General features: G+C 46.2%; 1 protein-coding gene across 1 annotated transcript; it reads left to right on the forward strand.

Moving 5' to 3' along the window:
• The first annotated feature begins 6,192 nt into the window (after positions 1–6,192).
• LOC132884996 (polyadenylate-binding protein 4-like) lies at positions 6,193–16,645 on the forward strand. The gene is made up of 6 exons (XM_060919196.1): positions 6,193–6,366; positions 14,612–14,781; positions 14,855–15,020; positions 16,051–16,184; positions 16,364–16,414; positions 16,580–16,645. The coding sequence occupies exons 1-6, from the start codon at positions 6,201–6,203 to the stop codon at positions 16,643–16,645; spliced, it is 753 nt and encodes a 250-aa protein (XP_060775179.1). The 5' UTR covers positions 6,193–6,200.
• Positions 16,646–24,096: the final 7,451 nt, after the last annotated feature.

Genomic DNA, 24,096 nt, shown 5'->3' on the forward strand with positions numbered 1-24,096 from the left:
TTATGAATGGCAGCGTATAATGTATCTCTACAGTAGCACTCAAGTATTCAGTGCTGTTAAGGTAGCTCCCTATATGAAAACATGCAACCAATTCAGACAAAAATATAAACAGAGTATTCTGTTTATTGAACTCAAATTCAAGCCCCTTACAATATGAAATATCGTATGATATGAAAAATAACATTCAGTACAACTGAACTGATTCTAATATTAAAAGTTCAATTCAAAACATTTATCATTGAAAAACATTTGATGTTTTGATATGCAAGTATTATGTGTATTATCAAGTATTATTATGTATATTATGTATTATCTATTAATAGTGTGTGTGTGTGTGTGTGTGTGTGTGTGTGTGTGTGTGTGTGTGTGAACATGTGTAGAGAGAGACATTAAATGTCCTCATTACATTCATCATCAGATGAGTCTGAATGGTCCATGAAAAATGGTCTTCGTGACCTGAGGCTTCCAGCAGGCCATAAGTTGATAGCTGGGGTGAGATCAACTTCTTTCCAATCGCATGAACGTTTCTAAACAGCAGCTCCAGCCTCTCCAGCTCAGCCGACTTCATGACAGCCAGGGACTGAAAGCAATGCTGTCCTGTAGTGACCAGCCGTTTTCGCCTGTTTTGATGTTATAGTACCGGTGTGTGCATTTGACTTTTCGTGGTCCTTTATAGTTTTGAGTTTAAAATTACTGGTGCCCATCTTTGCCAGACTTTCTACAGTCTTCACAGTACATGTTATTTTCGGTTTTGCTATGAACTAGCCAATCTCACCCGAACTTCCATTTGTCATTGAACTGTCTTATCTTCCTATTAGTGTCTTGTTCATCTCCATGGCCGCAGCCAGCACTGAGGCCCCCGTGGTCCGGACCTCGGTCATTTTTAAGAGCTGAAAATACATTGGTACGCTAAATATTCAACTGGACAAAAAATAAAGAATAACATTAAAACGTCTCCATAAAAAGTGCATTGTTAATGATGTTAAACGCTGATTCTGTCTCTGTTTGGTGTGCGCGGCTCTGAGACCAAGAACAAAAAAGCGAATAAGCGCATGCGTGACTCGGGGGAGGAACGCAGTGCAGGAGACACGGGGTTTCCATGGTAACCATCAGCGCACTTTCATGAAGCTATTAAATTTACATTTTTGAACTTCGTAGTCAGCTGGGATAGGCTCCAGCTTGCCTGTGACCCTGTAGAACAGGATAAAGCGTCTAGAGATAATGAGATGAGATGAAAAAATAAATATATTATTTCCCAGCTTAAGGTCAGTCCATATTGTGAAATACTGTGACCTCGGCCCAGAGGCCTCGGTCAGTATTTTCAAGACCTCGGTCACGGTATTTCACGATACGGACCCCCCCAGCTGGTAAATAATACACACACACACACGACGGTACTGTTCCGTCCCGGGTTATGAGAGATATGTTACACTGATTCTGACAACATGATGACATTGTGGCTACAGCCTACAAAAGAAACAAACAAAAAAAAACCCTTACGAATGACTAGGTACGCCTTTTCGACCAACAGGGAACAGGTTCTTGAACCAATTCCATTCAGGATTCTTTGAACAAGAACAGAATCCGTTCTCTGTGGGTCGAAAAGGGGTAACGTCCCAGTTTGGTTATACTAAACATAGGCACGAATGGAACGCTGCTCAGCCAATCAAATTAGTGAGTCTGTATATTACTGAACTGTTGTATAATTAGTTAATTAGCTGATTGTAGCTGAACCAGGGGAAAATGGTGCATTCCAGGACCACATTCAGGAACCTGTGGTGTAATGTGAACGTGGCCATGCCTCTAGTGGCTTTCCATATAGGATGCGCCATCAAAACCCTATATTCAACATCTTGAAAGAGGCTCAAGAGGAGCTCAAATGACTCTCTGAGCAGATCGGGTTTACTTTTCAGGTTTACTCCGGACTACATGCAGCAGTGCAGTTATAGCCTGCCTTGTTTGTGATTTTAAAAATACAGTAAATCATTCGATAAGCCAAAGCAATAGAGTGGAAAGTTTGAACTTATGTTTGCCTTGGATAACTTTGCCTAAAAAATGGTGGTGTATACTGATTTTTTTCCCCAGATTGTTTTTTGTGTGTGTGTCGGTGTAACGGATGCCAGATTGTTAATATATCTCAGTTCCATAGGCTACATGGTTAGGGGATCTTTTGTGCTCATTGCTTGGGCCAGATCAAACCATTAAACAAGCTTCAATTATTCTTACTCTTGCCACATACATGATTTTTTTTTTCAAAACTGATGATATTCAGTTCAAACACCATTAAAAGTAACTTCAGGAATAGATCTCTTGTGTGATGTGTAATTCACCCTCTCATTTAAATATGGAGAAAAGGTTTCGGCGCGCTTTGCGCATCACAGACCTCGGTGATTTTAAAATGCCGCTCCGACCCTGATCATCTCTGCCCCTTTTTCCCTGAGCAGCAGGATTTGAAACTCCAGCTATATGCCGCCACATAGTGCACTTGTCAGTCGTCAGCAACTTTGTTGCTTCGTTCATTAACCGCAGGTGACCGTATCACTGATTTTACCTGAGACGTTAAAGTACGTTCTAAACAATTCTACCATGTTGTCAGAATGTTTACGCAGGTGCTCATGGGAGTTGTAGGCGCGTAATGTTACATTGCCATGCGTTTATTATATCAGATGCCTTCAGAGAAAACTACAAAAAATATATTGTCATACCACAGAATAAACCACCCGCCAAAGTGGCTAGTGAGACTAAAGTCCTTACTCGCCAAAGCCCAATTTTACCCGCATTTGGCGGGTGCTAATGTAAAGCCCTGATTTTATATGTATTCTAAGAGAATTTAAAAAAACTTCAAAAAATTAAGCTTTTTAGGGGCACAGATTTTAACTTATCCATGTATGAAAGCAGTAACATCATACATAAATCACACATGGATCCTTGAGCAGGCTATAAACTGGTATTAAAAATGCAGAAATAGTGTCGGGAACAGCGTTCTCCTGTCTTTTGTATGGTTTGTACTGTCTTACCATCAGCTCGATGCAGAAAGTTGGCGAAAGTGTCGCCGCGTGAGGAGAAGGTCTTCTTGTCCCTGCACATGTGGACAGAGTGAACGGGTCCTGCACGGCTCACCATCTCCACCAACATCATCTCGGTGACATCAGGCTGCAGATCACCCACATACAGTGAGGTCATTGTGGAGTTTGAGTTCGTTTTACCTAGAGAGAGAGAAAAATCAGACTTTCAGTGGTGGAGAAAAGCAAGGAGACCAACTGAATGATGGACAGAACATTGTCAGCATCGACACGGTAACCTCCTGTTTTAAACAGACAAAGCTGAGGATAAGTACACTAAAATGCATTTCTCGATGGAGACTGGAGGAATCGTAAAACGTAAGGACCTAAAGGCTGAACGTCGGTTTCCCAAAAGCATCGCAGCAAAAAGATTATCGGTAAATGGTAGAGCAAGCAGCACAATGCACTCTCTGATCAGTATGAAGGTAAAGAAGAAGGAATGAGAATACACAGTTATGAGATTAGTGTGTGTCGTGTTAGTAAACTATTAAAACTTAAAAAAAATTACAAATCACTCAGTTAGTAAAAGGTGACTTACTACGAAGGAGAAGATTAAATCGCTGGAAGCTCGCTGTTACTCGCTGTGAAGGTTTGTGTCGCTCTGAAGCTCTGTGTGGATGTGTGGCTCTTATATAGCTGCAGATTTTGAAACATAACTAATTAAACTGTTTTCATTTAAACTAATTAAACTAATTAAACTGCCTGAATCATGTGACCTGGGGTTTCCCCTAAACTTTAGGGGAAAACCCAGGTCACGTGACCAGGTGACATCAGCTCCCTGAGAGAGAGAGAGAGAGAGAGAGAGAGAGAGAGAGCGCATCCTGATCGCTCTGTCTTGTTCAGTAGCCCATTCAGTGTTCTGTGTGTGTGGCTCTTACAGTCAGGTCTGAACAGTATTTATTTGTCACAAGCTGCATGAATATTGTGACAGTGAATTATGTGACAAATAAATACTGTTCAGACTTGACTGTAAGAGAAAGATAAACTGAAATAATTTCCGTAAAAATAATTATAGCAGTGGGAAAAAAGTCAGGAGAAACTTGTCTTGGGGCCAGTTTGATCAGATATGACGGGTTAACACACAAACCAAATCCACGCGATGTGAGGGGTAAGATGGCGGCCAGATGGCTTCACTCTGACGAGCCTATGAGCTCTCGGTCCGGGAGAGAAGATGTAAAGCCGCCCACACAGAACACTGAATGGGCTACTGAACAAGACAGAGCGATCAGGATGCTCTTAGTGGTGTGTCGTTCACAAACGAACCGTTCTTTTTGAACGAGTCTTCGAAGTGAACGACTAGAACTAGTTCGCGCTGCCTCTCGTTCTCGGTCGTTCGCGAATCAGCAGTCTCTGCTCGCTGGCAGCAGGGCGCTCGCTGAATCTCGGTCGTTGGCGAATCAGCAGGATCTGTTCAGTAGCAGAAGGGCGTCCAACTTGCATTTTGATCTGTGCAGAGCAGCGCCACTTTACTTCTTTAAGGGCTATCTGAGCCCTATTATCAGAGCGTTGACACATGCCAGGTCTTTAGTTTACAATTTAGAGCTCTCACTCAGCAATACATTTCAGTTCACAGCGAACGAGCTCAGCAGTTCGCGAACGAACGAGCAGCCAGCAGCCAGCCTGCCTGCTGCCATACTGGGCTGGGCGCATAGCAACGGTTTCCATGACTGTGATAAACAATGAAGAACGTGGCTCTGGAGATCGCGGCATACTGTGTTCATTTTTTTAATGTTAATGCAATTTGTAATAAAGTGGTTTGTTCTTTGTAATGAGCGTTGCTGTTGAATATGAGCAAAATGGGTGTTACTTAATGGGTTGGAACAACTGCATGAAACAGTCTGCAAGGAGGTCTCTTGCTCGAACAGCTGGAAAAGGTCTCGCTAGACGTGACGTCAATCGAATGTTCGTGCATAACAACCGTTTCCATGTCCATGACCAGGCCAAACAATGAATGATCATGAATGCAGCAGAGAGACATCGCAGGCTACTGTTCGCTGAATACGATGACTTGTAAAGTTGTTTATTCTCTGAAATGAGTGTTGCTGTTAAATAAGCAATTTTTTTTTTTGCTTAATGGGTTTGAGAGAACAACTGCATAGCCGGCAGACCATGTCTCTACTAAAATAAATATAATAAATATAAAACAGCTTTATTCTCATCTACATTTAATTAACTTTCAGAGCTTTGTTTATGTAGTCTTTTTCAGATAATGCTAGGATAATGTTTTTCTTCCATCTTTTTCTCAAGCACATTGTAATGTATGAAAATCTATTGTGGATGGCACCTCTGCCGCCTCTCGTTCACTCAAGATGAACTAAACTTCGGACAACAGCCATTGCTGTATCGCTTTGGTGTGACGTCATCAAAATGAACGAGTGAACGAACTGAACGAACGAATTTCTTTGCTGAACTGACCGACATGAACGAACTGGCGGAAATGAATCGCCATGTCCCACCAATAGATGCTCTCTCTCTCTCTCTCTCTCTCTCAGGGAGCTGATGTCACCTGGTCACGTGACCTGGGTTTTCCCCTAAAGTTTAGGGGAAACCCCAGGTCACATGATTCAGACAGTTTAATTAGTTTAAATGAAAACAGTTTAATTAGTTATGTTTCAAAATCTGCAGCTATATAAGAGCCACACATCCACACAGAGCTTCAGAGCGACACAAACCTTCACAGCGAGTAACAGCGAGTTTCCAGCGATTTAATCTTCTCCTTCGTAGTAAGTCACCTTGTACTAACTGAGTGATTTGTATTTTTTTAAGTTTTAATAGTTTACTAACACGACACACACTAATCTCATAACTGTGTATTCTCATTCCTTCTTCTTTACCTTCATACTGATCAGAGAGTGCATTGTGCTGCTTGCTCTACCATTTACCGATAATCTTTTTGCTGCGATGCTTTTGGGAAACCGACGTTCAGCCTTTAGGTCCTTACGTTTTACGATTCCTCCAGTCTCCATCGAGAAATGCATTTTAGTGTACTTATCCTCAGCTTTGTCTGTTTAAAACAGGAGGTTACCGTGTCGATGCTGACAATGTTCTGTCCATCATTCAGTTGGTCTCCTTGCTTTTCTCCACCACTGAAAGTCTGATTTTTCTCTCTCTCTAGGTAAAACGAACTCAAACTCCACAATGACCTCACTGTATGTGGGTGATCTGCAGCCTGATGTCACCGAGATGATGTTGGTGGAGATGGTGAGCCGTGCAGGACCCGTTCACTCTGTCCACATGTGCAGGGACAAGAAGACCTTCTCCTCACGCGGCGACACTTTCGCCAACTTTCTGCATCGAGCTGATGGTAAGACAGTACAAACCATACAAAAGACAGGAGAACGCTGTTCCCGACACTATTTCTGCATTTTAATACCAGTTTATAGCCTGCTCAAGGATCCATGTGTGATTTATGTATGATGTTACTGCTTTCATACATGGATAAGTTAAAATCTGTGCATCTAAAAAGCTTAATTTTTTGAAGTTTTTTAAATTATCTTAGAATACATATAAAATCAGGGCTTTACATTAGCACCCGCCAAATGCGGGTAAAATTGGGCTTTGGCGAGTAAGGACTTTAGTCTCACTAGCCACTTTGGCGGGTGGTTTATTCTGTGGTATGACAATATATTTTTTGTAGTTTTCTCTGAAGGCATCTGATATAATAAACGCATTGCAATGTAACATTACGCGCCTACAACTCCCATGAGCACCTGCGTAAACATTCTGACAACATGGTAGAATTGTTTAGAACGTACTTTAACGTCTCAGGTAAAATCAGTGATGCGGTAACCTGCGGTTAATGAACGAAGCAACAAAGTTGCTAACGACTGACAAGCGCACTATGTGGCGGCATATAGCTGGAGTTTCAAATCCTGCTGCTCAGGGAAAAAGGGGCAGAGATGATCAGGGCCGGAGCGGCATTTTAAAATCACCGAGGTCTGTGATGCGCAAAGCGCGCCGAAACCTTTTCTCCATATTTAAATGAGAGGGTGAATTACACATCACACAAGAGATCTATTCCTGAAGTTACTTTTAATGGTGTTTGAACTGAATATCATCAGTTTTGAAAAAAAAAAATCATGTATGTGGCAAGAGTAAGAATAATTGAAGCTTGTTTAATGGTTTGATCTGGCCCAAGCAATGAGCACAAAAGATCCCTTAACCATGTAGCCTATGGAACTGAGATACATTAACAATCTGGCATCCGTTACACCGACACAAAAAAAAAACCAATCTGGGGAAAAAAATCAGTATACACCACCATGTTTTAGGCAAAGTTATCCAAGGCAAACATAAGTTGAAACTTTCCACTCTATTGCTTTGGCTTATCGAATGATTTACTGTATTTTTAAAATCACAAACAAGGCAGGCTACAACTGCACTGCTGCACATGTAGTCCGGAGTAAACCTGAAAAGTAAACCCGATCTGCTCAGAGAGTCATTTGAGCTCCTCTTGAGCCTCTTTCAAGATGTTGAATATAGGGTTTTGATGGCGCATCCTATATGGAAAGCCACTAGAGGCATGGCCACGTTCACATTACACCACAGGTTCCTGAATGTGGTCCTGGAATGCACCATTTTCCCCTGGTTCAGCTATAATCAGCTAATTAACTAATTATACAACAGTTCAGTAATATACAGACTCACTAATTTGATTGGCTGAGCAGCGTTCCATTCGTGCCTATGTTTAGTATAACCAAACTGGGACGTTACCCCTTTTCAACCCACAGAGAACGGATTCTGTTCTTGTTCAAAGAACCCTGAATGGAATTGGTTCAAGAACCTGTTCCCTGTTGGTCGAAAAGGCGTACCTAGTCATTCGTAAGGGTTTTTTTTTGTTTGTTTCTTTTGTAGGCTGTAGCCACAATGTCATCATGTTGTCAGAATCAGTGTAACATATCTCTCATAACCCGGGACGGAACAGTACCGTCGTGTGTGTGTGTGTATTATTTACCAGCTGGGGGGGTCCGTATCATGAAATACCCTGACCGAGGTCTTGAAAATACTGACCGAGGCCTCTGGGCCGAGGTCACAGTATTTCACAATACGGACTGACCTTAAGCTGGGAAATAATATATTTATTTTTTCATCTCATCTCATTATCTCTAGACGCTTTATCCTGTTCTACAGGGTCGCAGGCAAGCTGGAGCCTATCCCAGCTGACTACGAAGTTCGAAAATGTAAATTTAATAGCTTCACGAAAGTGCGCTGATGGTTACCATGGAAACCCCGTGTCTCCTGCACTGCGTTCCTCCCCTGAGCGCTCATTCGCTTTTTTGTTCTTGGTCTCAGAGCCGCGCACACCAAACAGAGACAGAATCAGCGTTTAACATCATTAACAATGCACTTTTTACGGAGACATTTTAATGTTATTCTTTATTTTTTATCCAGTTGAATATTTAGCATACCAATGTATTTTCAGCTCTTAAAAATGACCGAGGTCCGGACCGCGGGGGCCTCAGTGCTGGCTGCGGCCATGGAGATGAACAAGACACTAATAGGAAGATAAGACAGTTCAATGACAAATGGAAGTTCGGGTGAGATTGGCTAGTTCATAGCAAAACCGAAAATACCATGTACTGTGAAGACTGTAGAAAGTCTGGCAAAGACGGGCACCAGTAATTTTAAACTATAAAGGACCATGAAAAGTCAAATGCACACACCGGTACTATAACATCAAAACAGGTGAAGACGGCTGGTCACTACAGGACAGCATTGCTTTCAGTCCCTGGCTGTCATGAAGTCGGCTGAGCTGGAGAGGCTGGAGCTGCTGTTTAGAAACGTTCATGCGATTGGAAAGAAGTTGATCTCACCCCAGCTATCAACTTATGGCCTGCTGGAAGCCTCAGGTCACGAAGACCATTTTTCATGGACCATTCAGACTCATCTGATGATGAATGTAATGAGGACATTTAATGTCTCTCTCTACACATGTTCACACACACACACTATTAATAGATAATACATAATATACATAATAATACTTGATAATACACATAATACTTGCATATCAAAACATCAAATGTTTTTCAATGATAAATGTTTTGAATTGGACTTTTAATATTAGAATCAGTTCAGTTGTACTGAATGTTATTTTTCATATCATATGATATTTCATATTGTAAGGGGCTTGAATTTGAGTTTGTAGCTTTCCCTAGGTGTGGGTGGAGCACAGAGGACGGCAGGACAGAGATCAGGTTCAACAAATCGTTTTATTGCTTCCACTTTTCAGGGAACACAATCGGTCTAAACCAGACGCACACACACACACACATCCGATGTCTGGTTCGGGAGAGATCTCTCTGCTCTCGCTCTCCCTCCCTAAATAGGGCGCGGTCCCTGGGAAGACACACAAACACAGGTTAATTGCTCTCAGGTGAAATGAATCTGCCACTTACCTTCCCTGACTCCGCCCTCCTGTCACAGACCGGTGCTTGACCACGCCCCCGCTGCCACATACCCCCACCGCCCGACTCAGGCCGGGCAGCCGTCCGGCCCGCAGCCGACTCCCCCCCCCCTTGACGGGAGAGGAAGTCCGCCACGACCATCTGCGCCCCCGGCCTGTGGACCACCTTGAAATTAAAGGGTTGGAGTGCCAGATACCAACGGGTGATCCGCGCGTTGGCATCTTTCATGCGGTGGAGCCATTGGAGGGGCGCGTGGTCCGAACAGAGGGTGAAAGAGCGCCCCAGCAGGTAGTACCGGAGGGCGAGGACCGCCCATTTGATCGCCAGGCACTCCTTTTCGATCGTGCTGTAGCGCCCCTCACGCACTGACAGCTTGCGGCTGATGTATAGGACTGGGCGATCCTCCCCCTCCACCTGCTGGGACAAAACGGCCCCCAGCCCTCTGTCCGACGCATCCGTCTGTAACATAAAAGGGAGAGAGAAGTCCGGGGAGTGTAAAAGTGGCCCCCCACACAGTGCAGCCTTTACCTCAGAGAAAGCCCGCTGGCACTGCTCCGTCCACTGGACCGGATCTGGCGCCCCCTTTTTAGTGAGGTCAGTCAGCGGGCTGGTGACGTCCGAATAATTAGGTATAAACCTACGATAGTAGCCAGCCAGCCCCAGGAACTGTCTCACCCCCTTTTTGGTCTTGGGCCTCGGGCAGGCCGCAATCGCTGCTGTCTTATTAATTTGGGGACGCACCTGCCCGTTGCCCAAGTGGAAGCCCAGATACCGTACTTCCACCCGCCCAATCGCACACTTCTTTGGGTTGGCTGTTAGTCCCGCCCGTCTCAGCGACCTAAGGACGGCCCTCAGGTGTTGCAGGTGCCGCTGCCAGTCGTTACTATAAACGATAATGTCGTCCAGGTAGGCGGCCGCATAGGTGGCGTGGGGCCGGAGGACCCGGTCCATCAGCCGCTGAAACGTAGCGGGCGCCCCAAACAGCCCAAACGGAAGTGTGACGAACTGGTGTAAGCCGAACGGTGTGGAAAAGGCCGTTTTCTCCCGGGATAATGGAGTCAAGGGGATCTGCCAATATCCCTTCGTTAAATCCAGTGTCGAGTAAAAGCGAGCCGTGCCTAGTCGATCGAGCAGCTCATCAATACGAGGCATCGGGTACGCGTCGAATTTAGACACCGCGTTGACTTTTCTATAGTCCACACAGAACCGGACCGAGCCGTCGGCCTTGGGAACCAAGACCACCGGGCTGCTCCAGTCACTGTGGGACTCCTCGACGATGCCCATTTCGAGCATGGCCTGAAGTTCTTCCCGAACCACCTTTTTTTTGTGTTCGGGTAGTCTATAAGGGCGGCTACGCACTACCACCCCCGGGGGTGTCTCTATGTGGTGTTCTATGAGGTTAGTGCGACCGGGCAGGGGCGAGAACACATCCGAAAACTCGGCCTGCAACTGGGCGACCTCCGTGAGTTGGGTCGGGGAGAGGTGGTCTCCACAGGGGACCGGAGAGGTACGTGATGCCAAATCCCCTTTTTGAACCTCCGGCCCCAGCTCCGCCTTCTCCGGAACTACCGACACCAACGCCACGGGGACCTCCTCGTTCCAGAGTTTGAGCAGATTGAGGTGGTAAATCTGTAGCGCCCCACCCCTGTCTGTTCGCCTCACCTCATAGTCGACGTCCCCGACTCGCCGTGTGACCTCAAAGGGTCCTTGCCACTTGGCGATTAATTTGGAGCTCGACGTGGGCAAGAGTACGAGTACTTTATCTCCCGGTGTGAACTCTCTAAGGCGCGTACCCTTGTTGTACAGGCGGGCTTGCCGTTCCTGGGCCTGCCGCAAATTCTCCTGAGTTAGGTGGGTGAGCGTGTGGAGTTTTGCGCGCAGGTCCATAACGTACTGAATTTCATTCTTACTTTGTGAAGGTCCCTCCTCCCAATTTTCCCGCAGCACGTCCAGGATGCCGCGCGGCTTACGCCCATATAATAATTCGAACGGGGAGAACCCCGTGGAGGCTTGAGGGACCTCTCGCACTGAGAACAGCAAGGGTTCGAGCCACTTATCCCAATTACGTGCGTCCTCACTTACGAATTTCTTAATGATATTTTTGAGGGTGCGGTTGAACCGTTCTACTAAACCGTCCGTTTGTGGGTGATACACACTGGTGCGGATCGGCTTAATCCCCAATAACCCATACAGTTCGCGTAGTGTTCGTGACATAAACGTAGTGCCTTGATCAGTCAGAATCTCTTTCGGGATTCCAACTCGGGAGATGACGCGGAAGAGTGCCTCTGCAATACTGCGTGCTGAGATATTGCGCAGAGGCACTGCTTCCGGGTATCGCGTTGCATAGTCCACTAGAACTAATATAAAGCGGTACCCTCGTGCTGACCGATCTAATGGCCCGACGAGATCCATCCCAATTCTTTCAAACGGGGTCTCGATTAACGGTAGAGGGCGCAATGGCGCTTTTGGAATGGCCGCTGGATTTACTAACTGGCATTCGCGGCATGCCGTACACCACCTACGGACATCGCCGCGAATCCCCGGCCAATAGAATCGGGCCATTATTCGGGCTAGTGTTTTATCCTGCCCTAAGTGTCCAGCCATGGGATTAAAGTGAGCCGCCTGGAATACCAATTCCCGGCGGCTCTTTGGAATCAAAAGCTGCGTGACTCGCTCTTTAGTTTGAGTGTCCTGCGTCACTCGGTATAACCTATCCTTCATAATCGCGAAGTAGGGGAAGGGCGGGGTGGCGTTCGGCGGGAGCGTTTGACCATCGATTACTCTCACTTGGTCAAACGCATGCCGCAGAGTCTCGTCTCGCGACTGCTCCAATGGGAAATCCGCGAGGGATTCCCCAATAGAGAGAGGAGGAGCCGGTGGCTCCTCACCCTGACGCGGAGATGACGTAGACGGCTCTGCGACAGCTGCTCCCGCCAAAACGACACCGGGTCCTCCCCCTGTCAACTGGCAGGACCCACTCTCTACTAGGCGCGTCATTAAACCCCGAAATCCCGGCCAATCAGTCCCCAAAATTAACGAGTGGGTAAGGCGAGGATTAACCGCCGCCTTCACTATAAATTTTTCCCCTCTGAAAATAATATGGACCGACACCAAAGGGTAGCTGTGAACATCCCCGTGCACACACAAAACCTTCACCCCTTGTGCTCCCCCCAATGCCTCGTTTTGAACCAGGCTTTGGCGAATTGAGGTCTGATTACAACCAGAATCCACCAATGCCTGATATGTAGCCCCTTGGATACTCACCGGTATGCGATACGCTCCGGCCCGATCGAGGGCGGCCTCTGGCGCGTCGGGGATCCGAACCACCGCGCCCACTTCCATTGCTGTGCACTGCTGTTGAAGGTGGTCCGGTTCCCCGCAGCGCCAGCAAACCGGCCCGGGCTTTCCCTCTGCACCGGTGCTCTGGGGCTCACTCACCTGAGGTGGGGGAGAGACAGACACAGAAGGGAGAAACGGGAGGGCACCGCGGGTGCGGCGGGCCGGCAGGGGTGGTGCCGGCCCCCGCCTCCGCGGTGGGGGAATGGGGCGAGGACGGGACACAGAAGGAGGGGAGAAAGAGAGAGAAAGAGAAGAGGAGAGAAGAGATGTCGACATCTGCTGTCCTGCCGCCGAGACAGCCGCCAGATGATCCTCCGCCAGCTCGACTGCCTGATCCAGCGACGCCGGGCGGTGGCACTGGACCCACTCCGCGGCTCCTGCTGGTAAGCGGGCGATGAACTGTTCCAGTACCACCTGATCGACGATTCCCTCGGCGTCGCGATCTTCGGCCCTCAGCCACCGCCAGCAGGCGTCCCGGAGCTGCTGGCCGAACGCGAACGGGCTGCCGACTTCCTCCATCCGCAGCGCGCGGAAGCGCTGGCGCTGCTGCTCCGGCGTGCGCCCCACGCGCTGAAGGACAGCCCGGCGAAGGTCGGCGTAGGCCAGCCGGCGATCGGCGGGGAGCTGTAGTGCCGCCAGCTGCGCCTCTCCCGTCAGGAGGGGGAGGAGGCGCGCCGCGCGCTGCTCCATCGGCCACCCCGAGGCTTCAGCGACCTGCTCGAATAACGTGAAGAAAGCCTCGGGGTCATCCTGCGGGCCCATCTTAGTTAAGGTGAGGGGAGACGGGCCCGCGGCCGGAGCGCTGGTGGGCCCCGCCGACGCGAGGAGACGCCGGAACGCCTTGCGATCTTCTTGCTGGGCCAGCACCAGGGCATCGAAGCGCCGTTCTTGTTCCTTTCGGAGTGTGACGAGCGCCTGGTGCTGGCTTTGCTGAGCCGTGGCGAGGGCGTGGACCAGGTCGGTGAACGGGGAGGATTCCATGGGGCTGCTGGGTTGGTGCTCCATTTTCCCGGGTTTCGGCACCACTGTAGCTTTCCCTAGGTGTGGGTGGAGCACAGAGGACGGCAGGACAGAGATCAGGTTCAACAAATCGTTTTATTGCTTCCACTTTTCAGGGAACACAATCGGTCTAAACCAGACGCACACACACACACACATCCGATGTCTGGTTCGGGAGAGATCTCTCTGCTCTCGCTCTCCCTCCCTAAATAGGGCGCGGTCCCTGGGAAGACACACAAACACAGGTTAATTGCTCTCAGGTGAAATGAATCTGCCACTTACCTTCCCTGACTCCGCCCTCCTGTCACAGACCGGTGCTTGACCACGCCCCCGCTGCCACAGAGTTCAATAAACAGAATACTCTGTTTATATTTTTGTCTGAATTGGTTCCATGTTTTCATATAGGGAGCTACCTTAACAGCACTGAATACTTGAGTGCTACTGTAGAGATACATTATACGCTGCCATTCATAATTAAATCTAGATCTTCCGAACTTTAACATATCATGGTGAATAAAAAACTTCGATTTCCTGGCAACAAAATTGTGGCTAGTGAAAAGGCTGAATGGCTAGTGACTCAGGAAAACCACTAGCCACATTGGCCGGTGAGCAAAAAAGTTAATGTAAAGCCATATATACTGTGTGTGTATATATATAATATTCAAATTTTCATAACCTTTCTGACCCATCTTTACCAAGGATGCCAGCACTTCTGAATCTGACTGCATGCACATAGTATAATTGATACCGATAATGTTTTTTTCACTGAAATGAATGAGCTGTGATGTGTTTTCGTTCCTTCAGCTGAGCGAGCGCTGGAAAGCGTCCCAGCTGTTGAGACAGCTGCAGTTGGGGACAGCAGTCCAGTTGTGGTTCCAGTTTCAGCTGCAAAAGAACTTCCAGCTACAACTGATGCAGTGCCTCCTACAGCTGTGTCACCTGTGAGTGAAGTTCAGCCAGACAAGGACGCAACAGTAAGAACAAAACACGAGTAATGAGTCGTAATAATAATAATAATAGAAGAAGAATGAGTTCCTCTGTGTCCAGGATGGACCCACATCACCATCTGCTGGGAAAAGGCTGACCATCTACATGTTGGAATCATGTCCTGTAGATGAACAAGTCCAGATGGCGCGCGAGTTTCACACTCATACACGCATAAAAAACACACACCAACATCTGGCTCATACACACTCCTGCTCTGCAGCTCAGCGTATAATCCACTGTTTGTTTTTTTTGTGGCCACTGCCTCAAAGAGGCGAAGCGAGGCAGTAGCCACTATGTCATCGTGTTGTAAGAATGAGTGTAACAATAGTGAGACTTCGTAACCAATCAGCACTTATCCTGATCAAGTTCGAGTACCCGTTCTACTTCTTGATAGACTTCAGAACCAATCAGAACCAGAAATGGAATAAGAGAAACCTCGTTATAACTTCGTAGTGTTGTAAGATAATGGGCAGATAAAAAGATAAACGAAATTCACCTTGTGGTTCACCAAGGCTACTGATTCAATATCGAGTAAGTGGTGTTCATTTGAAGAAAATGTACCTTTTTGATATCATGGCTTTTGTTTGGTCCTTCTGAAAGGTCAAATGAAAGGTTTTGAAAGTTTTTTTTTTAGCTTTTTGGCAGATAGCTTGAGAAGCCGATATCAAACTTCTGCTATTGGCTTTAATTTTTTTATTGTATTTTTTATTTCAGAGTCTTTACACTCCACTTGTGAAACAAAATGTGCTCATTAGTTCTAAATAATGCTTCAAAGACAATTCATGAACAAGTGCTTTCATACTATTTTGAAAATAGATCGAGTTCACAGCACTGCATTTAGAACAAAATACACTAAACAAAACATGGTAACCAAAACACTCCAAGCCCTGATGCTGCTCGTAGCTTGGTGATGCTTGCAAGAGATGAGGCGAGTAGAATTGATAACGTGTATATATGCTATATTTACTGTATGGACATGGGATCAGAAAACTATTTTATTTATAAACAGTAGCCACATGGACCCATAGGGTACCTTTTTTTTCTCCCCCTTTATGGTTTGCGATGTGTTTCCTTGTCGAGATCGAAAACTTCTCCAAGCACCTGCTTTCAACTCGTCTTGCTTTTGTTCCTCAATAATCGAGAATAGAAAGAGTTTGGCGCCTGAACCCCGCCCATGTTACATGATTGGATGGCTGGGACCATTCACTCGATTTCTGTTCTCTCACACCTCACTCACTCTCTCTGTCTGTCTGCAGATGATCACTTGTTGCCTCTTGTTGAGAAAATCCACCCGAACTTGGCAAATAAGATCACCTGGATGCTTGCAGGGAACCAGAACAATTATGAAATCATGAATATGATCAGCGATCCTGAACTCCTGTATGCCAAAGTGAGCGCACACACAATACACACACACACTGCACCAACACACACACTCAAGCAATTTACAGTGTTTCATCTCTGATTCTTAAAAACATCTGATATTGAAATGATGAATTAACTTTGGCTATGTGGAAACAAAACCCCACCTACCAATCCCTCTTTCCTCCTCTCCCTCTCTGTGTGTAGGTGGATGAAATGGACGCGATCCTGAAGGCGAGGGAAGCTGGTCTCAAGCTGGTGAGGATCTTTTAATAAAAACTGGACGTCTGCTGAAATTCAGTTCTGAGACACACAACGATATTTTGTATTCGATTTCTATTGAAACGTTTCGTCACATCACAGTTTACACAGAGATCAAAAACGTTCAGGAGTCGTTTCTGACCTTGTGCACTTCTCTTACAGGAAGCCATCAAGATGCTGTTCGGTGACGAGAACAAGAAAAGAAGGAAGAAGAAGAATAGATTTTAAAAAACACTGCACCCATAATGGAAATTTCCAATAAACACTTCAGAACGCTTAGGAGTCGTCTTTTCAGTTATTTATTACAGTAGATCATATAAAAGATATATAAAATAGGAAAGGAAAGAGAAGAATAGAAGAAGACACCACTTCTGATGATGCCGAGAGTACGCGCACTCTGAGTTGTGTTTTAGGAATGTTATCTATTATACTCTGAAAGCATTCGCTCACTGCTTGTGTCGTCACGTGATTGGCTCAAGATTTTCTATGAAGTTTTACTAATGAGTGCACCTGGCGTGCTCTGGTATGTGCAGGCAGATGCGAGTTAGGGAGAGCTCAAGCTCCCTGCTTATCACCACCGAGGTCAGGAAAGGTGATTACATCCTGAGAAGATGCGTAGTTAGGACGAACTCAAGCACCCTGCTCATTACCACCAAGGCCACAGAAAAGCGATTACAGCATGTGGAAAAACATCTCTTCTCAGTAACCAAGCCACTTTAGTTCAACATACAGAAACACAGAGAATAATAATGTTCATCCATTAAGTCACTTGAGCTCAACATACAGAAACACAGAGAATAATAATGTTCATCCATTAAAATTCCCTCACATTCTCCCCCCTTTTTATCCTACAGGATAATAATTGCTAAAAGAAAAAAATGTACACAATTTCAGTGGTAAGAGTCCCCAGAGAGATTCGACTTAACACGTCATTGAGTGTACAGGGATAATGCTTAGGCTGTTTTTTTATAAGACATAGACATCTTAAGTTAACGCTAGCAAGCTACATACATAGATCAGGAAACAATAGAACAGGAAACAATCATAATGAAAATGTTTTAAGTCAGGACTAGTTTCATGTCAACTGTGCTGATGTCATCGAACGGTGGGTTATAGTCTTCATGTGAGTTTGGAGGCCAGTCAGGCACGTCATCAGAGTCTATTTTCACCATCTGGTAACCGATATTTGTCAGCTGCCTCTCAAACACAGACATACAACCATAGGTGCCAACTTCATGTCAGCATTGGGGGGTCAGAATTATGTTCTTGCACTGTGACGTCATGACATCGGCAGTGTATGTAGTTGAATATCAAAGACTCAGTTGTAAGTCATTTTCATTCATTACTATTCACCGTTGCAAGTGGGAAGCGCCCATTTTAACGATAACTTATGATGCATTAAAAAAATCTCACGACTTTAAACATTATTGAATAAATTGTGTTTCATACAAACAAATTTAGTTTAATGCAATTTTCTTTGAGATGAATTCGGCAGACAACTGACAAGAATAGTGAAAAAAAAAAACGTGCACCATACTCCATAAAAAGGCTTAAGCGCGTTAAACTTGTATATCCGCATCGGCTTTAACACAGACTTCAGTGTCCAAATTCTGCACAACATGATCACCTTCATTGCTGGTGGCTGCCGGCCTATTGGTTCAGATTAGACCCCGAAGCCGTTTGTTTTCAGGATAATGGCTGGCTGATGAAATTATTGGCTGGCTAGCTGACTCAGCCAAAACCTTAATGGCTGCTGCAGCCACCAAAATGTTTATGGCTACAAATGGCTGATACTGTTTCTTCACGCCTATGGTCTACGTTCAATTGATTATAAGATGCAGTGTACTGGTTACACAGATACATAGGCTATTTCCACAACACAGTTTGGTTAAAAAACTGATTGTACTACAACAAATGGTGTATTTATGATAGCATTTATTGATAAGTTATTTATTTATTACATTTATTTATTATAAGTACTTAGATGTATTATTATTATCTCTCTCTCTCACACACACACACACGGGTCATTTAACGTGAAATCATATTTACCACAGGTCCCCTGGTCTCTTACTTCATTGTAAATATAAATCTAGCAAGATTGTAGTTCAATGCTAATAATAAGCTAATCTGGATTGTTCGAGGAAGGCATCTAGCTATCTACTCTCACTAGCAATGACCAGTGAAGGACTGGCAGCTATCTTACTACGATGAAAGTAGAGTGGTGGAGTACTTTTTTTTTTATCAATCTCGAAGTATGTGAAACAAACAAACAAACAAACAAACAACAAAAAAAATACCTTTACACTTTCCCTCAGCAGCGGCAAAGAATGCAGCCATCTCGTCGATATCGGAGTCGATTGATGCTCTGGGTGGGTTCCCGGGTTCCCCAGTGTATCGTGGTAACGGTGTGAGGGGCGGGAAGCCAGACAGGTAGTCACAAAGGCAAGCTTGTGGTGGCTCTCTGTGCTGTGATATCAGTTCTAAATCTCTACAGTGTATGGCTATACGTCTCTATTGTGTTACTACTAGTGTGTACAGTTGATCATGTTTGTGTCACTTTTCTTGTAGCTCATGATGTGGATAAACCCATTATTTGATGTACACAATTCTTAGTGGCTCAGCCAAATGTTATTAGATAGTGGCTCAAATTGGCTTACAAAATTATTGGCTGGCGGCGGCGGCTCAAATTCTAAATGGCGGTTTTAGCGGCACCTGGCGGCGGCTTCGGGGTCTAGTTCGGATAATCCACTTGTCCATTTTGCTTCATTTCTATGTTCACTGTTCAGTGAAAATGGCTGCGGGAGGCCACACAGAACTTTTCGCCTCAGTAGTGCTGCCTTGGTTGCTACGCAACGAACCATTTTATTTATGTTTTTTTTTGCCTGGGCCGCGTAGGCCTAGTGCTACGCAGTGTAAATTTTGCGGAGTGCAACCTGTCAATCACTCACTGACAACCACTGGAATATAGAGTGCTTCGAGATCAGCGCGAACCCGGCAGCGGCCATATTGGAAGTCAAACGTCGCTGTGTCAGTGCATTGTTGTTGCTCAGCGAAGCAAAATGCCGAATACGTGTGTCATTGTTGGCTGTAGTAGCCGGGGGGAAAAGGGTGGCAAAAGCTTCCACAGACTCCCTAAAGTCCCTGATTTCCTGTTTCTCGTCTTTGATTCTGCTGAGTCTACGATAGCCTGTTTGTGCCTTGCTTGACCTATTGTCTCTCGTCTCGTCTCGTCTTCTTCCGCTTATCCGGGACCGGGTCGCGGAGGCAGCAGTCTAAGCATGGAAGCCCAAACTTCCCTTTCCCCAGACACCTCAGCCAGCTCCTCGGGAAGAACACCGAGGCGTTCCCAGGCCAGCCGAGAGACATAGTCCCTCCAGCGTGTCCTGGGTCTTCCCCGGGGCCTCCTTCCGGGGGGACATGCCTGGAACACCTCCCCAGGGAGGCGTCCAGGAGGCATCCGAAAAAGATGCCCGAGCCACCTCAGCTGATTCCTCTCGATGTGGAGCAGCAGCGGCTCTACTCCGAGCTCCTCCCGAGTGACTGTGCTTCTCACCCTATCTCTAAGGGAGCGTCCAGCCACCCTGCGAAGGAAACTCATTTCGGCCGCTTGTATCCGCGATCTTGTCCTTTCGGTCATTACCCAAAGCTCATGACCATAGGTGAGAGTCGGAACGTAGATCGACCGGTAAATTGAGAGCGTCGCCTTTTGGCTCAGCTCCTTCTTCACCACGACGGACTGGTAAAGCGACCGCATCACTGCGGAGGCTGCACCGATCCGCCTGTCGATCTCACGCTCCATCCTTCCCTCACTCGTGAACAAGATCCCGAGATACTTAAACTCCTCCAGTGGAGGAGTTTAAGTCTTGAATTTCATAGTTACTAAAATAAATGTGATACAAACTATTATCTTTTCTATGTACTTTCAGCAATGATTAATGGATATATTTGTCACATTAGGTAGCTTATGTCTACTGCAGTGCATTGTTGCATCAAATGGCATTTAAGATCTAGGCCTAGTAATGTTTATGTACACATGCTGTTAGTACAAGTTACATACTAGGCTTACATTTTATTCACTGACTAAAATAATTTATAATAATTATGCGGCAACAAGCTGGGGTCAGCTTTCCATTCCTTCTCACTAACAGTGTATGGATCTACATTCCCAATGAAACGTACCTTCTCAGCATAACGCTCCCATGCCTGCTTATCCAAACTTTCATAGTAGTGCTCCATCACTTCAGATATCTAAATTCTTAAAAAATCAAAGCTTCTAAGCCCTCTAACGCGGAAACGAATCGGTGAATGTGTACTCTATGATGTGTACTCTATGAGCGCTCTGGAGCGAGTGACTTCCAAGATGGCTGCGCCGACCGCATGGTTACTATTTTTAGCATCATCTCGGCGCACTCTATTGCAAGCGGAAAAGGGGGCGGGTCATGTCCGATCATAACATTTTAGGTGACGTTTCTATAGATTACTTATTTTGCATTCAAAGCTAGGCTATTATTTGTTTAGTTGGTTTCAATCGTCAGTTAACATGAATTCATCTGTACTGTTTACTACTTTTTCACGTTTCATTATTGGGGTGTTTTTGACCCCCCAACTTTATCTTTGGCGGGTCAAAAAGGTCCGTGCTCCCCCGCAGATGGAGCCAGTGCATACAACATTGACAGAAAACAGGGAGTAAACATAGCATCACAATCACTAAGCCCAGGACCGGTATGGTGGATAGAATCAGAGTCTTCCATCCACTGAACTAACACGATCAGCTGTCTTCAACTCCTCCATGTTCATCTGCTCGTAATTGTTCAGCAACCTTGCGCATCTTGTTCAGTGCCTCAATGATGTTACCGAGTTAACCCTTGCCCTTCTTGACGTGTATTGGTGCTCAGAGGGCGGGCACGCCCTATCAGCCCTCGTCCCACCTCACCGGGACTTGGAGGAAACTCGAAACCCTAAGGCTTATCTATCAGCTAGACACTGAAATACTCTTCCCTATTGAGGGTGCGTGCGTGATTGATGTGATACTTGCACTGTTCCATGCAGTGATGCCTTTCTTCCTCACGAGCTTTAGTCAGCGTCTGGGTCACTTAGGCCTTCTTTTCCTCCTGCTCAGCCGGTTCAGGAACCCTCCTGCAGCGGCTAGCGTGGATCCACGTCACTCCGCCTGTGGCCTTCACTGCCGTTGGGGTCGTGAGCAGGACCTGGAATGGGCTATTCCACCGTGGCTTGTTCCACTTGGTTTGTTGGAAGTCCTTCACCACGATCCAATCCCCTGGTTGTAGATCGTGCAGAGGTCCCTCAGCGGGTTTGGGAAGTGCTTCTTTACCTGTTTGTGGATAGATTTCAAAGCAGAGGACAACGTTGCACAGTAATTCAACATTGCATCATCACACAGTGTGGTGTCTGGCAGTGTTCCTTGAGCTGGCCCTATCCCCGTGTTGGGTACTCGTCCAAACAGAATTTCAAATGGGCTTAACCCATGTTTAGGTCTAGTTTGCATCCTCATTTGTGTGAGTACTACAGGGAGGACCTTTGTCCATCCTAGCCCTGTTTCTGCACAAGCTTTGCTTAGTTTATTTTTAAGTGTCAGTTCAATGAAGTCCATTTGGAGATGATCAAATGGTTTGTCTGGTATTGGGTGTGCTGCTTGAGTTAGTTTGATACCTTGACCTGCATTATGTTGTGCACATATCAAGCATTGCTTGCAAAATTTCGCAGCATAATTTGAAAACCCCTTTGTGAACCATCTCTTTGTTACTTCTGCTACCATCCCCCCTTTTGACACATGGGTGAGCCCATGTGCCAATTTTGCATAGAAAGGGAGCATGTATTTTGGTAGACAGGGACGGCCCGAGGGACAAACCCAGACCGAGTTTGCAAGGATACAGCCTGCCTGTTTCCAGACTCGTCTCTCGTCCTGGGTGGCAGTGCTCTGAAGGTCCGCTAGCTGTAAACAAGGGGTAGAAACCTGAGGAAAGGCAAGGTTAGAGAGTGAACTGGAAGCCGAAGCTGCACACTTAGCTGCTGCGTCTGCCCTGGCATTCCCTTGAGACACAAGATCAGTATTGTTAGTATGGGCAGCACACTTACACACAGCAATGGCTCTAGGGAGTAGAACAGCATCCAACAACTCAGAGACCAGTTTATGATGTGCAATGGGAGATCCTGTGCTAGTGAGAAAATTTCTATGTTTCCAAATGGTGCCAAAATTGTGCACAACACCAAATGTATACCTACTGTCCGTAAAAATATTGACAGATTGCCCTGCAGTCAATTTGCATGCCTCAATAAAGGCACAGAGCTCTGCGGCCTGCGCCGACAGGTTTGAGGGCAGACACAACGCCTTGAGGACCTCGTGATCTGAGACTACGGCAAAACCTACTTTGCTCTTTCCTGTCTCTGAGTCTCTGGAGGCTGAACCATCCACATAGAGGACCATGTCTGGATTTTCCAAAAGGGTCACTCTTTTAGTCTGCCCTGGGGGAACAAAAATCATTAGTGAGAGCAACACAGTCATGTGGTTCTTCATCATCCTCTGTAGGGAGAAGAGAGGCAGAATTCAGAACAGAACAACATTTCACAATGATGTTAGGCATATCAAGTATGACAGTGTTATACTTCAACCATCTCTGTGCTGACAAATGCGATGTCTTTTCTCCAACAGAAGCAGGGAGACAGCATGTGGGACCAAAAGGGTGAGGTTAGAGTACCCCACAATATTTCTGGAAGCAGTTACCGCCTTTTCAGCTGCAGCAACTGCACACAGGCAAACAGGAAGTCCAGCCGCCACTGGATCCACCCTGCTGGAGAAGTAGGCTACAGGTCTCAATCTATCCCCGTGTTTCTGCAAAAGAACAGAGGTCATAAAAACCCTTCTTTTCATCTACACTTTGAACAAATGGTTTACTGGGGTCAGGCAGTCCCAAAGTGGGTGTGGTCTGCAGAGCACTCTTTAGGGACGTCAGGCGCGTGCGGGACAGCCGCAGCATTGACTGCTTGCAGATCTTGGACAAACCTCCACTCATCGGGCTGGGATGGTTTTCTTGCCTTCTTAACTGGAAAAAATAGGAGTGCGCACTGGAGAGTCCTGGCAAGGGACAATTACATCTGCCTTCAGCAACGAATCAAAGACCCGTCTTATACCTGCGATTGCTTCTGGTTTGAGTGGGTACTGGGTCTGTTTAGGCCTGAAATCTGATTTGGGGGTGATCACCACTGGTTCAGCATTCTTTATTAGGCCTACATCATGTTTACCCTTCGCCCAAACGGAATTTGGAACTCCCGCCAATTTGGGGTGCACCTCTGCTGGAGTTATGCCTGTGGAAACAGAGACAAACAGGCCACTATGGCCGGGGTCCCCAGGATCCCAGTCATCAGTGGCTAATATTACGCTGCGCTTAACATGCACACACATAGCCTGACTTTGCTTGTAGACCCCAAGCCTTTGACAAAACAGATGATCACTTGTTGCCTCTTGTTGAGAAAATCCACCCGAACTTGGCAAATAAGATCACCTGGATGCTTGCAGGGAACCAGAACAATTATGAAATCATGAATATGACCAGCGATCCTGAGCTCCTGTATGCCAAAGTGAGCGCACACACAATACACATACACACACTGCACCAATACACACACACTGCACCAACACACACACACTCAAGCAATTT

Source organism: Neoarius graeffei, chromosome 1 (assembly GCF_027579695.1).
Source record: "Neoarius graeffei isolate fNeoGra1 chromosome 1, fNeoGra1.pri, whole genome shotgun sequence".
In the NCBI taxonomy this organism is placed as follows: domain Eukaryota; kingdom Metazoa; phylum Chordata; class Actinopteri; order Siluriformes; family Ariidae; genus Neoarius; species Neoarius graeffei.